This window comes from Electrophorus electricus, chromosome 17 (assembly GCF_013358815.1).
Source record: "Electrophorus electricus isolate fEleEle1 chromosome 17, fEleEle1.pri, whole genome shotgun sequence".
Classification (NCBI taxonomy): domain Eukaryota; kingdom Metazoa; phylum Chordata; class Actinopteri; order Gymnotiformes; family Gymnotidae; genus Electrophorus; species Electrophorus electricus.
Window position 1 is genome coordinate 16,907,543 of NC_049551.1, and position 15,000 is coordinate 16,922,542.

The 15,000-nt window shown below is 44.7% G+C and overlaps 1 protein-coding gene across 4 annotated transcripts in view; it reads right to left on the bottom strand.

Moving 5' to 3' along the window:
• Positions 1 to 15,000, bottom strand: part of LOC113584247 (cAMP-specific 3',5'-cyclic phosphodiesterase 4D-like) — a 96,833-nt gene that overhangs the window by 33,884 nt on the left and 47,949 nt on the right. Inside the window, exon 1 of one of the 4 annotated variants that reach the window (XM_035535220.1) lies at positions 11,697 to 12,404. The exons of the other annotated variants lie outside the window; for them this stretch is intronic. Coding sequence (XP_035391113.1) covers positions 11,697 to 11,782 — 86 coding nt within the window. The 5' untranslated portion in view covers positions 11,783 to 12,404. Of the gene's footprint in view, positions 1 to 11,696; positions 12,405 to 15,000 lie in introns of those variants that run through there. 4 annotated transcript variants of the gene reach the window in all.

A 15,000-nucleotide genomic window follows, 5' to 3' on the forward strand; every position in this document is an offset into this window, starting at 1 on the left:
TGGCGACTGGAGCGTGGGTTTCCACGGTGGTTGACTGGACAGGGAAACGTGTGGCTGGATTTGTGAGCATCTCCGGTTAGAGCAAAAAGACGGCAGAGGGATTGGTGGATCAAATAAGATCTCAGTGGGAAATGAATATTAACATAATAAAGAACGCTTATATGACCATGAATGTTGATCAAGCAGAAAATATTTACTGTGGATGTAATATATGGTGTGTATTTAAACATCTCACTGTGTTAAAATTCCTCTCCTGGAATCCATTAAAACCCTAAAAACACATCTCTGTTCATCCAAATTACAAGTTATTTCCAAAACAAACCCTAATCCCTGAAGTGTCCTGGATGTAACTCTATTCAGTACACACAGATCTATAAACAAGCCGGTAATCCCCACCTCTAATCTCTGTCTTCCCAGCCTTCCGCCACTCACCTGCCACTCAAGATTACCTGCTCATCTTCAACTCTGGACATCAAACACACGAGAATCCATTCTTGGCATCACTAGCTATATGCTACACAATACTGGAGTAATTCAGTCATACATGTTCGGACCAGAAACCAACTCTGAAGAAGAAGAAAAAGAAATTACAGGGTCAGCTACAATTTAATGAATTATAAAAAATAAGGTTGGTCTTGCTAAACTCAATATGTACATGGCAACATACACTACGTAGCTACACCAGGCTTCTCCTCTGACACGCCTCATTTCACATTAGCATTATGCTAATGATATGGAAAGCCAAACCCCGCAAGATGCCGGGATTGGTGCCTTAGGTGTGTGACACACAAAACCCTGGCTGGACAAACCTGGGTTTTTCAGTCACTGGTACGCTGCAGTTCCAACACCAGAAAGCTCAGCTATTGTCGTTATTTCTCTCGCGATTTGTCTTGTAGCTTATACAAGACACCACACGGACATGTTAACAAGGATCAAAACTTGACTTTCATTGGAGTGAGTCTTTAATTGTTTGTTTTGATACCCATTGCCTGTGATGGTAATAATTACTGGGTCCCAATAAAAGTACACAGTGCTCATAGTCTATTGCAATAAACTCCCATATATTTTTGAACATTAGATTTTTGCCTTATTGTGTGTTGAGAGAAGCTGATCTTATTGGTCTTCCATTATCCCAGGAGAAGGACCAACAATGTCCCATTCAAATGTTTAAAAAGGTTCAGTAGAAATCGGTGGGAATGTACGTGAGCATCCATGTTCAGCGTGCCATGACATCCACGTCAAAGCAGCTTCACCTGTTTGATGTTTAAGGTCTTTCTTTCTGTGACTGTCACCCTGGTCGGTTCCACAGCAGTGCTTTGTTTACATTTAGACGCCAGTTCACAACAAATCCTTTTTGCATTTTGAGCAACTCTGAAGTGCATTTTGGGGACGGCTGTGCTTTAGACAGGAGATCTGTTTCTCCTTCACTTCTGTCACAGAGAACCTCACATTCTGCTCTTGCAAAGTCCAAATTCAACCGTGGAAGCAGTTCAGTACCTTCCTAATCGACCCATTAATATTACAGTTTTATTCACACACGTGTCAGACCCCCAAAATTCTCCAAAGGTCTTACTGGGGTCTTGACCTGGTAGACAGCCAACATTTATGGAATATCAACTATAGGCCTCATTTACATACCATCACCCTGATCCCAGGTCAGCTTGCATATGTAAAAGAGGTACAAGTTCTTAGCAAAGTGAAGCAAGAACCTTTAATACAGACCAATTAAATATTCAGACTTATTCAGACTTATAAGACAGTCCCATTAAAACATTTTCTGCAGTAGTTACTAAGCAGTAACCCACCCAGCCCGATGGGTCTAAAAACATCACATCAAGGCAAAATAAATGAATACATTCACTGATTGTAATCTGTTCAGTCATAAACAATTCTGTTTTCATATTTGTGCAGTGGCCCATTAGATGTAAAACAGCCAATTAGTGATATTAATCTCTCCAAGAATCTTGATATGTACTGGTCTTAGCAGGAAGCATAGTTTGTTTAAAAAACCCTCCCTAGTTTTGTTTTAATTGCAGCTATAGTTCAGTGGCTCCAGTGCTGTAGCTGAACCATAAGAAACAGAGAGACAGACGCAAAGAAGAAGAGATGTGGCGAGAGAGGAGAGGACAGGATATAACCACTGTAACAGGACATAACCACTGTAACAGGACATAACCACTGTAACAGGACATAACCACTGTTACAGGATATAACCACTGTAACAGGACATAACCACTGTAACAGGACATAACCACTGTTAGAGGATATAACCACTGTTACAGGATATAACCACTGTTACAGGACATAACCACTGTTACAGGATATAACCACTGTTACAGGACATAACCACTGTAACAGGACATAACCACTGTTACAGGACATAACCACTGTAACAGGACATAACCACTGTTACAGGACATAACCACTGTAACAGGACATAACCACTGTTACAGGACATAACCACTGTAACAGGACATAACCACTGTTAGAGGATATAACCACTGTTACAGGACATAACCACTGTTAGAGGATATAACCACTGTAACAGGACATAACCACTGTTACAGGACATAACCACTGTTACAGGACATAACCACTGTTAGAGGATATAACCACTGTAACAGGACATAACCACTGTTAGAGGATATAACCACTGTTACAGGACATAACCACTGTTACAGGACATAACCACTGTTACAGGACATAACCACTCTTACCAGATATAACCACTGTAACAGGACATAACCACTGTAACAGGATATAATCACTGTTACAGGACATAACCACTGTTACCGGATATAACCACTGTAACAGGACATAACCACTGTTACAGGACATAACCACTGTAACAGGACATAACCACTGTTACAGGATATAACCACTGTAACAGGACATAACCACTGTAACAGGATATAATCACTGTTATAGGACATAACCACTGTAACAGGACATAACCACTGTAACAGGATATAACCACTGTAACAGGACATAACCACTGTTACAGGATATAACAACTGTAACAGGACATAACCACTGTAACAGGATATAACCACTGTAACAGGACATAACCACTGCAACAGGCTATTTTGGGTCAAGCACAACCTATAGACTGTGTTATTTCTAAACACTCTTCTCCATACCCAGCATGCGGACATAAGGGTCATTTCTAGTTGGCATTTTCTACACTGAAAATTAGATTACAATGTTAGATTACAAAATGGGTAATAATGGTGGAAACAGATGAAATTTCCCTTGTGCTCAGTACTGAACAAAAGTTATCAGAGTAAATGCAATACTGCAAATCAAGACATTTCTGTGAGAGACTAAGGACAGTTCTCCTGACATGTACCGTTTGGATAAGATGTTGTTATCACGGGAACACTTATTCTGTTTTTAGTTGCCTTCTCAAGCGTACTGGACTACAGACTAAACAGCAAGTGTGCACTCTTGACTGGCCTCTCACATAGCTGACAGCTACAACTACCCCCGTCTCCTTAAACAGGTACAGCTGCTGCCTCTAAACAAAGCCAGAGTGTGAAGATGCGCGGCAGGATGCTCTCCCTGAAGAGCTTTGGTCAGTTCGGAAGCTAGAAACACGTTCGTTCCTGGGCACAGAGATGGTGACTCAGACGACTCAAATGCCCGTCCCTTCTGTGGCTCGGAACTTTCAGGGATTGAGTTGAAGCTATTCAGAATGCACGACTGTAATGGTGGACGAAGAGACCGAACCACCAGAACAAACAAGCCATTGTTTGGGGACGTCGGAATGAAATCTACTCCGTCCTTAGGTCTTCTCATTGCCTAAACAGTACTTAATTAAAATAACACTCAGCGGAAAGTGTCCTGTGGCTCGATACACACGCACACTGCGAGTGAGATGGCCACGACCTCCATAGAGAGCTCGACGCTCCCGTCTGGCTGCAGGTCTAATTAGGGGCCGTCATGTGGCCTCCGTGCTCCAGGGGTCCCTCTGCTGTAGAGAGACTACAGGAGGTCTCATCACTCACATCCCTGGCTTCTCACGGCTCACGGAGCTTAGTGCACGCTCCATAAGCTCCAAACATTCACCGCACTCGCAGTAGTGGGGTGGGGTCAGCCGTGCTTCCTACACGATGGCAGGGACTCTTTTCATCAGGGAAAGGGGCACATCTCGGATTGGCCGTTTTCAGGAGGGTTAATGTTCTTGGTGCATTTAGAACAGTTTGAACGTTCAGAAAGTGTTTCCGACCAAGAAATGGTGAATAACCAATCTGCTTTTGGAGAAAACAATAATATGGAAAATCAAGTTAAAGTTGGTTTGTTTAAATTACTGAGACGGAGTCTGAACAAGAAGGTATGTTGTTCTGCTTTTGCAGAAATACTAAATAAATGAATAAAACTAGTTAAAAATAAATCAGTCAACACCTTGCACCAGCGCTAACAAACATGTTACAACGGTAAAAAAGACCAAAAACAAAATGGAGGTCACAGTGAACTATGACATCACCTTTATTAATGTTAGGAAAGGTTCTTATGCATCTGCAAAACCGTTATGTCTAAAATAAGCATGATTGTGTCATCTTTAGAGACACTGCTGAAGGAAACTTCTATGAATAGTGCTTGTGAGGAGTCACTGGAGAAACTTGCTTTGGTTCCCCAGCCCAGCCAAACCCAGGGCAGGAGGTACCCCAGCAACCGCCGTCATTTCCTGTGACGTCAGCTGTATCTGGGAATTTGCTTTCCTAAAACAACATTCCCTGGTGGAAAACCGTGCGCAGCTCCCCAGGGGCCGTGTCTTCTCCAGTTAATGACTGCATGCAGAAACACTAACAATGGCCTCCATTCTGAGGACGACGAGGCAATAGTGAGCTGAGGGGCCTTCAGACGAAATGTAAACAGCGTGTCAAATAAGGCAGCTTCCTTTTAGAATGAAACTGAAATAGTAACCAGGTAAACACCCTGCAAGTTTACCAAAATCATTGGTTCACCCTTACAAAAAAAATTCTTACTCAAAATGCTCATATAAACAAAACTGTAATTACACAACATATATTACACAACTTAAGACCCAACTGTCTGATATTATCTGTAATAGACAACCCAATATAGGCTTTATACCAGGGTTTATATATATATATATATTTATGGCCATAGAAAGCTATAATGTGAGAGTAAACACCAACTGTGCAAAAGATATTCCCCTAACTGTATCCTAGCATAAAAATGACTTGAGCAACCAAACCTACAACAATTTTTTACATAATGAAACAATATACAGTTTCAACATATACTTCTGTATCCATTATTGCCTGATATTAATCCAGATACATTTCTTGTAAGTATAAATTATAAATCAAATTCACAGGAAACAGAGAAGATGGTTTAATTTTACATTAAACATGTTTTAAGGATCAGCAGGAAATCTGCATAAAGCATTAACATAAAGATCTGAAAGAGACTCAGACCACTGAATTTTGCCCAAGGTCTCCGAGCTCGTTTGCATTGTGAAATTCAGCACTGCGTGCTGCTAATTCCCAGGAGGTTTCTCTCAGCTCTGGACTCGCAGTGCAGGTAGTGGCCTGATTATTGAATCAAACAACCTCGACGTAAATTCATTCATTCATTCATTAATATACTGGTTTACTGGGTTTCGTTTCTTGGGAGGGGTTTTGTGTGTAAATGAAGCTAAACGTATAATCGTGTGAAGCCCAGCCCTCGTGGCATCCCTGTCCAGCACGTGGACGGCTGATCATGAGAAGGATGGTCCTGACTCAGTGGTGAGCTGCGCGTGTTTCCTCCATCACAGCACAAACACATCACGGACCCCGTGAATAGCACGGGTGCTAGCTGAACCATCACTACAGAGTCCAATATACCAATGAACTACAATACTGTAGAAATACAGGGATCAATACTGATGCCTTGAAGTGTAAAATGCATATAAACTCTATAACAGACAAAAATATGAGTCTATCTACCTCTGAATATGAGATCTACACAGGATCTTTCCAGTTCATTCCTTACAAAATGCAATATGTTCTCCACTGCATAGAAGGGTCACAGAAGGGTCATAGATGCTCCCCGCAAGTGTTGATCGTAGAGGGCAGCGCAGGGTTTGTCACAAAATGGTGAATCTTAAAACCAGGCTCTTCTTTAAAAAAGCGATGAGCCATTTCCTCTGCAGATGCACTTTACATTTTATACGCACTTTGGCCTGTGGTTGAAAGCCGTAATTTCTTCATTATTCTTTAGAATTGATTCTGTAGTACACTCAGCAAAAAGATAAACAGGCAGAACACTCAAAATGTTTACGTCCAAGTTTTCTGAATTCTTGGAAGCAACATATTAACAGGCAAAGGGCTAGCAGACATGAAAGCACTGCTAAAGTCATTAGGGCAGAGGGGTTTAGAAAGGGCTGTGTGGGTTTAGCACAGTAATGGCTTATTCCATTATCTGGGCTGGAAACACACTGATGTCATACAGATGTTCACCCAGCAAAATTCTCTGAAATACAAAGGTGTGTTTCATAGAACAGACTTGTAAGAAAGGTCACAAGTGAGCACAGCAGACTAAAGATCCCTCAAAAATCCAGAAAAGAAGGGCACGTGCTTAATCTTCCTTTAAACGTAGTGAATGGATTCCTCAGAAAGGGAGTGAAAAAGGTTGAGATCTTTCCAGGCAGGGTCCTCCACATGAGCTCTTCTGCGCAGACACAGGGAGGACATTTGGGGGAACAGAGCACCAGCCACATCTCCTCGCTCTGCTCTAGCTCAGGAGAGAGCTTGACATTTACAGGAGATGGTGAGTAAAATCATGTGTGTTCAAGCAAGGGAAGTCAACTAACTGTGAGGGTCTGGAGAAACTTCTAGGGTTCTTCTATAATATAGTGGAATAGTACAAATGCCCCACTGCGGGCACCTGGTTCAAGAAAAGTGTGTCTGCGTTTGGTGGTCCACGTCATTAAACACGTGCACATTTGTACAGCAGGGTCCAGCTTTTACTGGTAATGAGGTGCAACACACAATAGGTGCAAAATCCAGGAGACCTTTTTGTGTTTGGATGGGATTTGAACCACAGTTCTAATCCAAGCTCGGAAGAGCGCTGCCTCTCTCTGCCTTTATCCTCGCGATAATGCGGCATACCAACAGGATGTCAGTATCGCCGTGGTCTAAAAAGGTGGCTTTGCAGGAAACACCCAGACTAGTGACGCTGTCATGTGATTGGTGAGGGCCCGATATAGGGGGGAAATCAAGCCACACAGATACACACACACACACACACACACACACACACACACACGCGCACCCACACAAATTTGCTGCTTTGTTAATCGACTATTAGAGAACTGTGCACACTGTTGGCAGTCTGTCCAGGCACGTTAAATCGGTAACGCATTGAAATGCGGCACCAGGCAGCCCCACTCCGCACGGAGAGCAGACCCGCACGCTGATGTGCTGACTCAGGTTGTGTGCGCGGAACGCCACGACCGACTCGAGATCTGCTCGGGGTGCGGGAGTGAGGCACCGAGGACAGGATGCGGGACAGGAGCGAGTCGCTGCAGCGATGTGGCACAGCTCCCCAAACCCCCGGACTGACGTGCAGAACCTGTCCAGGGCGGAACCAACCGTGTCTCGGTGTGGCTGAGCGGCTGACTGATGGCTGCAGGCCGCACGTTTTCTGCGGTTCCCACTGGAAAACTGCGTCTGAGTCCAACGCTGGCTGGTCTAACAGCCACAGCCCTACAATGAATGTGTAGCAAAACGTAGCGTGGCAATAAAAATCTAATTCACCAAGCCAGAGACAAATTCAAACAAGAAAAAAACAAAAACACCCAAAAAGGTGCTAAGTGCAAGGCCTTATAAGTGATGAGGTGAAATTACTTTGCAAACAGATCTGGTCAATACTGAGATATTGGTCTTTAAATGAACTCCACAGATATTCTCAGCAAAGTTCTTAGGCCTAGTATTCTCAGCAAACACCTGACAAAAGCCAGTGTGTGTGTTTGCTACAGCTAGTAGCTATAACTAACCTTCAGTCTCAGGGAAATAAGCCAAACAGCCTCAGCATTTAGTTTGCTGCCATTTGGCCTACTGTAGGAAACCATCTACTTGATTCACTGGATGAGTGATTAAACAAACACTGGTGACATATTAGCAGTGTGTGCTCAGGGAAACCTTCCCATCTGACATCACACCAGTCACACCATGACTCAGTCCATCTGAATGGAGCATTATGAGTATAACAGCATCTGTTCATGGTGTTGGCATCTACCCTTTATACTTACACAACAAGGTAACGTTACTTTAGTCACGAATGCCTGAAAAAACGTATTCTTCAGCTCTCCTGGCTGTCTGAACTTGCCAGCGTCCTGCAAGAGACACATCTGTTTCCTCTGTGTAGCAGGAGTGGTATTTCTAGACATGCCTTTGAAATTGAAACTTATTCACCTCCCTCACTGACGTTAGCGAGAAGTCCAGTCAAAGCTCAGTGACGCTGTCTCCACTAGCCAAGCATGGGTCAACACATGCAATGCAGACAGGACAGCAGGACAACCAATGTGATATCAGGTTGCGCGTAGATGACTAGTTTTGTCCTCTTCTGAGCAATCCCTGTGATATTCTCTGCACATCAAATTCATGACAGTACAAATGAATTGCAACCACACAAGACCCTTCAGGCTGACATGGATATGGACATTAGCCTGTGGCATCGCTCAGCAAGACCAAAGATTGTAACAGCTACCTCTCAGATGCAGTCCCACCTGAGGCAAAGGACTGGTATGAGGAGAGGGCGTGGCCTAAGCGGGCGTGGCCGGAGCGGGCGTGGCCTGAGCAGGTGAAGCATGAGCCTACCTTTCACTGTAGGCAAACGCACACACCCTGAAATGAGGCACTAGAAAGCAAATCTAACCGTCTAAAGTGAGAAACTAAAAATGTTCAACTACACAACAAAGACAAGACCAGTTAAGAAGTCACAGGAGTTATTTTATTTTCAGCAGTGATGAGATGTATATGTATATTCTCATAAGCTGAATATTGTATCTCACACACACACATACATACACACACACACACACATGCACATACACACACACACACACACACATATACACACACACATATACACACACACACACACACACACACACACACACACACACACACACTCCAAGCAGTCTGCTGGCTATTCTACTCCTCTACTCAGCTCTATAACCCTACTCTCTAACACTATCTTTTGCGTGCTTGTTTTATGACTATGGCTTAATACAGTATAGCATTAAGCAGTATAGCATGAAAAGAGTAATTTTGTTTGTATTATATATATATATATATATATATATATATATATATATATATATATATATATATATATATATATATATATATGTCAGTAATAGATCAGACCAATTAGTTCCAAGTCACCAGCATATGTATGGAGAAATTTGAAATTCAAAGGTCAGAAAAACAAGCTTTGCTGCCTTGTCAACATGTTCAGGGTGAACTGATGTACGTACCTAAAATAGATCAGGATATGGAGAAAGAGGAGTTGAAAAACACTGTTCCACTACTTTTCAGTCACCTCATCTACTTGTCCTTTTGTGGATACAACATTGCATCTTCCTGCAGCGTATTCAACATTACACCCCCTCACTCCTATTGTCTTCAGCATTCAGTGCTCTTTGATGTACTCAAAAAATAAGCACACCACCATACTCACAAGCATAAGCTGGGAGCACCTGAATAAAGCGTTGGAGTGTGTGTGTGTTTTGAACTTGAGATGGTAGCGGCACTGTTAAATAGTGCAGGAGCCTATTGGATGTTATGCTGACCTATTTGTGCAGCGTTTCCATTTTGATAAAAGCCTGAGGATTCACAGATCTTGAATGCAGGCATGTCACGTGTTTTCAGTCATTTCTTTCAACTGTGTGACTATGGTATGGTTTTTTTGGAAAATCCCACTTGCTTCACGTCCATTAGCTTTTATAAAAACATTCAGGAGCCCTTAAATTAAAACATAGCTAGTTAAATGTATTTTGTAGGGATATCAACACTGTTTGATCTCACCAGGAGAGAGGAAAATTGCTCTGTCATACGTTAGGTGTCACGGCTTCCACAGCTTGTCTGTCTAGTCTGTCAGCTTGGCCATGTGCATTTGTTTTTCTTTCCCTGCCTCTCGTTTCTCTGGTTCAGCTCTCCCATGTCCCCCTGCATGCATCCTCTCAATTTCCCTGCTCCAGCCAGCATTTCACTCTGTTCTGCTCTGTAGTCGTCTTGGTTAAGTTGTACCCTGTTCTGCTCTGTGTTTTTACTAATGGCTTTCGCCTCCTTGTACAAGTTGTTTGTTTGTTTCTAGTCCTGCGCTCCTTCTGTGTTTCTCCACTGTCCTGTTGTCCCCATCCTTGGGCAGAGGCGTAAAGGTCATTCACACATGTATCCTGCCAAAATTCCATAAATGATATAAAAATCAAATCAAATACATTGTACTTAAATAAATCTTCTTAAATGTGATTTAGCAGTAGTTTAGGGCAATTGCTTTTATGTTTAATACTTTTAAGTTGGTTTCGTTTCAAAAAGGCAAGTCTTAACAGATATTAACAGGTACATTAATAGCTGTCATTGATCCAACCTGCTGAACAAGGACTAGGCTCCAGTTTTCTCATGAAACCTCAACTGACACTGAGGTGGTGGAGATATCTGATCTGCGTCTGCAGGCTACGACACACACACACATGTAGACATACAACCGGAGGGATTAAGGCTGAGTCTACAGTCCAAATTACGCATGCTCTCACACACCTCTCTGGTACCATATACAGTTAATCCCACCGACAGCTCGTACGGAAGTCGCGATGAAGCTCGGTTAACCTTGCTTTAACCTCCGGCCGACTAACCGTTCGGATCATTTTTTGTCTTGCAGACAGCTGTGTCTGGAGCTCGTAGGACAGTAACAAAAACTCAGTAATTAGAGCCCATTGAAAAAAATGCAAACGGCTCCTTTGTTTTCTCTGCAAATGTTTGGAAAGTGCTCCGGGTGTGGGTGGGAACGCACAGCTGACATGCCGAGCACTCAACCTGCGTTAACCTCGTGTGCACTGTCGTTTACGCCATCATCTTAGGACCCTTCTACTCGATTATTTGTTTGTTTGTCACTCAGCCCAAATCAACAATGCAGAGTCCTGCCGCGAAGTGATGCGTGTGGCGTGAGCAGGGCCAAAAGGACACCTCTGAGAAGCTGTGAGTCCTGGAGGCACCAGTGGTCCCAGTTCCCCCCAAACCACAAGCAATCGCACTGTTACTGGACCACAGTGATGTACTCACCCAAACATTAGGATTACGGTCAGGATTAGGAAATCACACATCACTGTGTGTCCTGCACCTCCCGGTACACTTCATACCTGAAACCACTGAGTAATGTTAATTCTCCTCAACATTTTACCGACATATATATATATAGCTTGGTGACCCTCCGTTCTGCAGGGCCATTAAAGTGTGCTGGGCGTCCCCCCGCCCCACCCCCGCGACAGCTGGTACCACGCAGGCCCCTCCCACACGCAGGCCTTAGTCTCGCCTCTCTTTTCCAGCTGGACCGAGCCAGCGAATGCCGCTCCTCTAACCAAGCTTCCATACAGGATTAATACTACAGATCTATGTATGGGCCTGGCCTATAAATAACAAGCTAACAGCCACCGCTGCACATTAGGACAAAGCAGCACTCACCATATCCAGGAATGCCTCCTGAACGGGAAGTTATTCACTTGCATCATTTTTTGGTCCCTTCCTGTATAAATGCAGCCGGTCTTCATTTAAGCAGAGGTGCAGTTTGAGTGTCATTCATACTGAGTCTGGACAGAACCATTATTTCCACTCTTTACCGACTTCCTTTAAAGTTCTTCTGAAACTTCTCACAGACGTGTAGGATGCTAGTGGACATAGAGTACATTTTCTTTGCACTGGTCTACTCTACACAGCAGAGATGGAAGACACTCCACAGCAACAACAGTTTTAAGGCAACAAAACAGGCAACGCTGAAAAATGGAGGGCCAGTCAAGCACTAGAAAAAAGGGACAACAGAAGGGAGCAAAACCAGGACGGCTCAGTAGTAGAGCAGAAACAGACCGTGAGCGGCGCGGGAACAGCAACTTTCCTGCCTCTTTCGCGGAATTCTCCCAGCTAAGATGTCAAATCCATCCTGGCACATCCTCATCGTGAAGTCACATGGTCATTTTCCGTGTGGGAGGTGGGGGATGCCATAGTCCCTCCTGCTTTGTCTTTCCAAGTCTTCCAAAGGAGAAAAAGGCTTCATTTCAGAGAGGGATCCGTACACCGGCATCTCCGAGGACGCTGGAGGAGCAGGCATTCCCGCCATTCCCGTGGGCCGACCGTCGGGTTGCCATGCGGAGCCGTCCCGGGGCAGCGCACCTTCCTTGGCTCTCCTCCTCCTCCTCGGCTGAGCGGCGGACGGACTTGGGGAGCAAAGTGAGGTGCGATGTGAACGATCGATCCTCCTGCCGCAGACAGCTGTGATTAATCCAGCCCTGCTTGCTGAAGGACGAGAGAAGAACGTTTGGGGCAGGCAGGAAAAGGAGCGCCAGCGGAGCAGAGGGGCAGCGGCGTATCAGCTCAGCTCAGCCCGCATTGCCTCTTGGATTCGGTCCACACGTCTGGCACCCGTCACACACCTGGTGTTTGGCTGGGTGGTCTGACTGCAGCCTGGGCATCTGTGAGAAGAGGTGCACGCTGCAACTCTCCCTCTCTCTCTCCCTCCCGCCCTCTCTCTTAGCTCTTAGCACGTGCTAATCTTCTCTGCTCCTCCAGATCCTCCTTGCTGCCCCGTGGTCAGTCTTCCCGCGCGGAGGGCTGCTACAGCATGAGCAGACAGCTCTTCTCCGGAACTCCGCTCACCCGCTCCGCTACGACGTGCTGCAGAGCCGGCTGTGGTGTGTGCACGTGCGCGTGCGTGTGTGTGTATGTCTGCTAGAGACTGTGTGACTGGATGTCTGAGTGCAAGCGTCAAGGGGCCCCACGAGGGAGGTTCTGGCCAGCCAACGTTACAGAGCACTACAGGAGCTTAACAGCTGGAAAAGCCTGTTTCTACCGATGGGAATTCAATCTGGCAGAAATGACCGAACGCAAAACACAGAAGCTAAAACCTTCATAGATGAAAACCTTAAAGAACACCTTACAGAGACCAAAAATGGGGGCCTACAGACATGGACACGCAGGGCTGCACAGCAACTGTGCTCTCTGTTGGAGATTCTGTATTCATTTCTGTTGAGCACAATCTCTGACTCATCAAGGCAGTCAAAGACCCTTGAGGAGCCCTGACATGCAGTGCTCATGTCACTTCAGGACAAAGATGAAATCGTAAAACAGACAACTTTGCAGGGAAGCGTGTTGCAGAGAATCAGGTCTACTGTTAGCTGTTCACCTGTGACTGCCGCTCATTTGGCTTTCTCTGAATAATGTGTCCGTGACAAATCACCCCCTCTAACATGAATCAAAACAGCTCATTTTAATGAGGCTTAGAATCACGATCAAACAGAACCTAACACTGCCGCAAAACCAGAAATCAAACAGTCAAGACATAAATGAGTTTGGTGTCTTAAAAGCATCTCTGAAAAAAAAAACAGCTAAAATTAGTTAAGTACAAGCAGACAGACTCGTGCGTCATAAACATGGCCCCTTTAACACGCGCCTGTTGAAATGATGAGGGGTAGTTTTACGCAGGGTTGTATCAAATCCCTCAGCTACAGTGAAAGACCAGCAGTATGGATCAGCTACGAACTGCACATCACATGATGATATCGTGGCTTTGCAGATATCATGTGTTTGTATGACGAAAGGACACAAACTGACATGGTATCAGCTGCTGTATATAGTTTGCTGGTTTTCTGAGCTGGCTTTTCTGTAACCAGACGTCTGAAAATAACCCAGCCATTCTATGCTGCATGAGTAAAACATGGGGGCTTTGCAAAACCTGGCATCCTGGCATTGTGGATTACACCACACAAGATCTTATTTAGTGAGATACTGCAATCCTCACTTTCATTTCAGTGAGATGTTTACTAGTAAATAACCAGTGTTGAAAATGAGTCAACCAGATTCTGCGGGTGGTGACGAAACCCTGGACTAAGCTGCCTCTAATGGGATGCCTCTAATATTGTTTCAGTAGCCTTATCTCACATTTGCCAAGGCGTTTGTGTTTACATCAAACCCCTGTGCTGTTCAGCACTGAGAAGAATCTTCACACTGAACCTGCTGCAGTCCAGCATGCAGTGAGCGTGCACAGTGAGCGCATGCAGTGAGCGTGCACAGTGAGCGCACGCAGTGAGCGTGCACAGTGAGCGCATGCAGTGAGCGTGCACAGTGAGCGCATGCAGTGAGCGTGCACACACAGCTCAACTCACATTGTATGCATAGCTCACCCTTCCCATAGCAGCGTAGCCAGCGATGGCCAAAATCTGGTGACGCATGAAAAAAGGTCTGTGCGAAACTTAGTCTGGTTTGTTTTGGGTTGGGGTGATTGCTTATTTGTGCTCAATTTAAAGGTTGCAGGGTTTATGCTACAAAATCTCAAAGGTGAATAGATACCTTGAGGCCCTTTGTACTTGCTGTGGTGTGTGAACTGGAATGAGACGTGGAGTAAAGGAACAACGGAACAACGTTTAAGGACTCACAAAATCAGTAAGTGGTCATTAACTAGCATGAAAACAGGGCGGAGGTGCTGGAGAACAAGGAGGGAACGCCTACATCCTGCCTCTGCAACGCTGCAATGCTTCTCTCATAGCTTCATCCTTCACTCTACAACTCTCACGCTTCATCTCTCACTCTACATCTCACTCTTCATCTCTCACTCTTCACCCCTCACTCTTCATCTCTCACACTACATCTCACTCTTCACCCCTCACTCTTCATCTCTCACTCTTCATCCCTCAATCTTCATCTCTCCCTCTACATCTCACTCTTCACCCCTCACTCTTCATCTCTCACTCTTCATCTCTCCCTCTACATCTCACTCTTC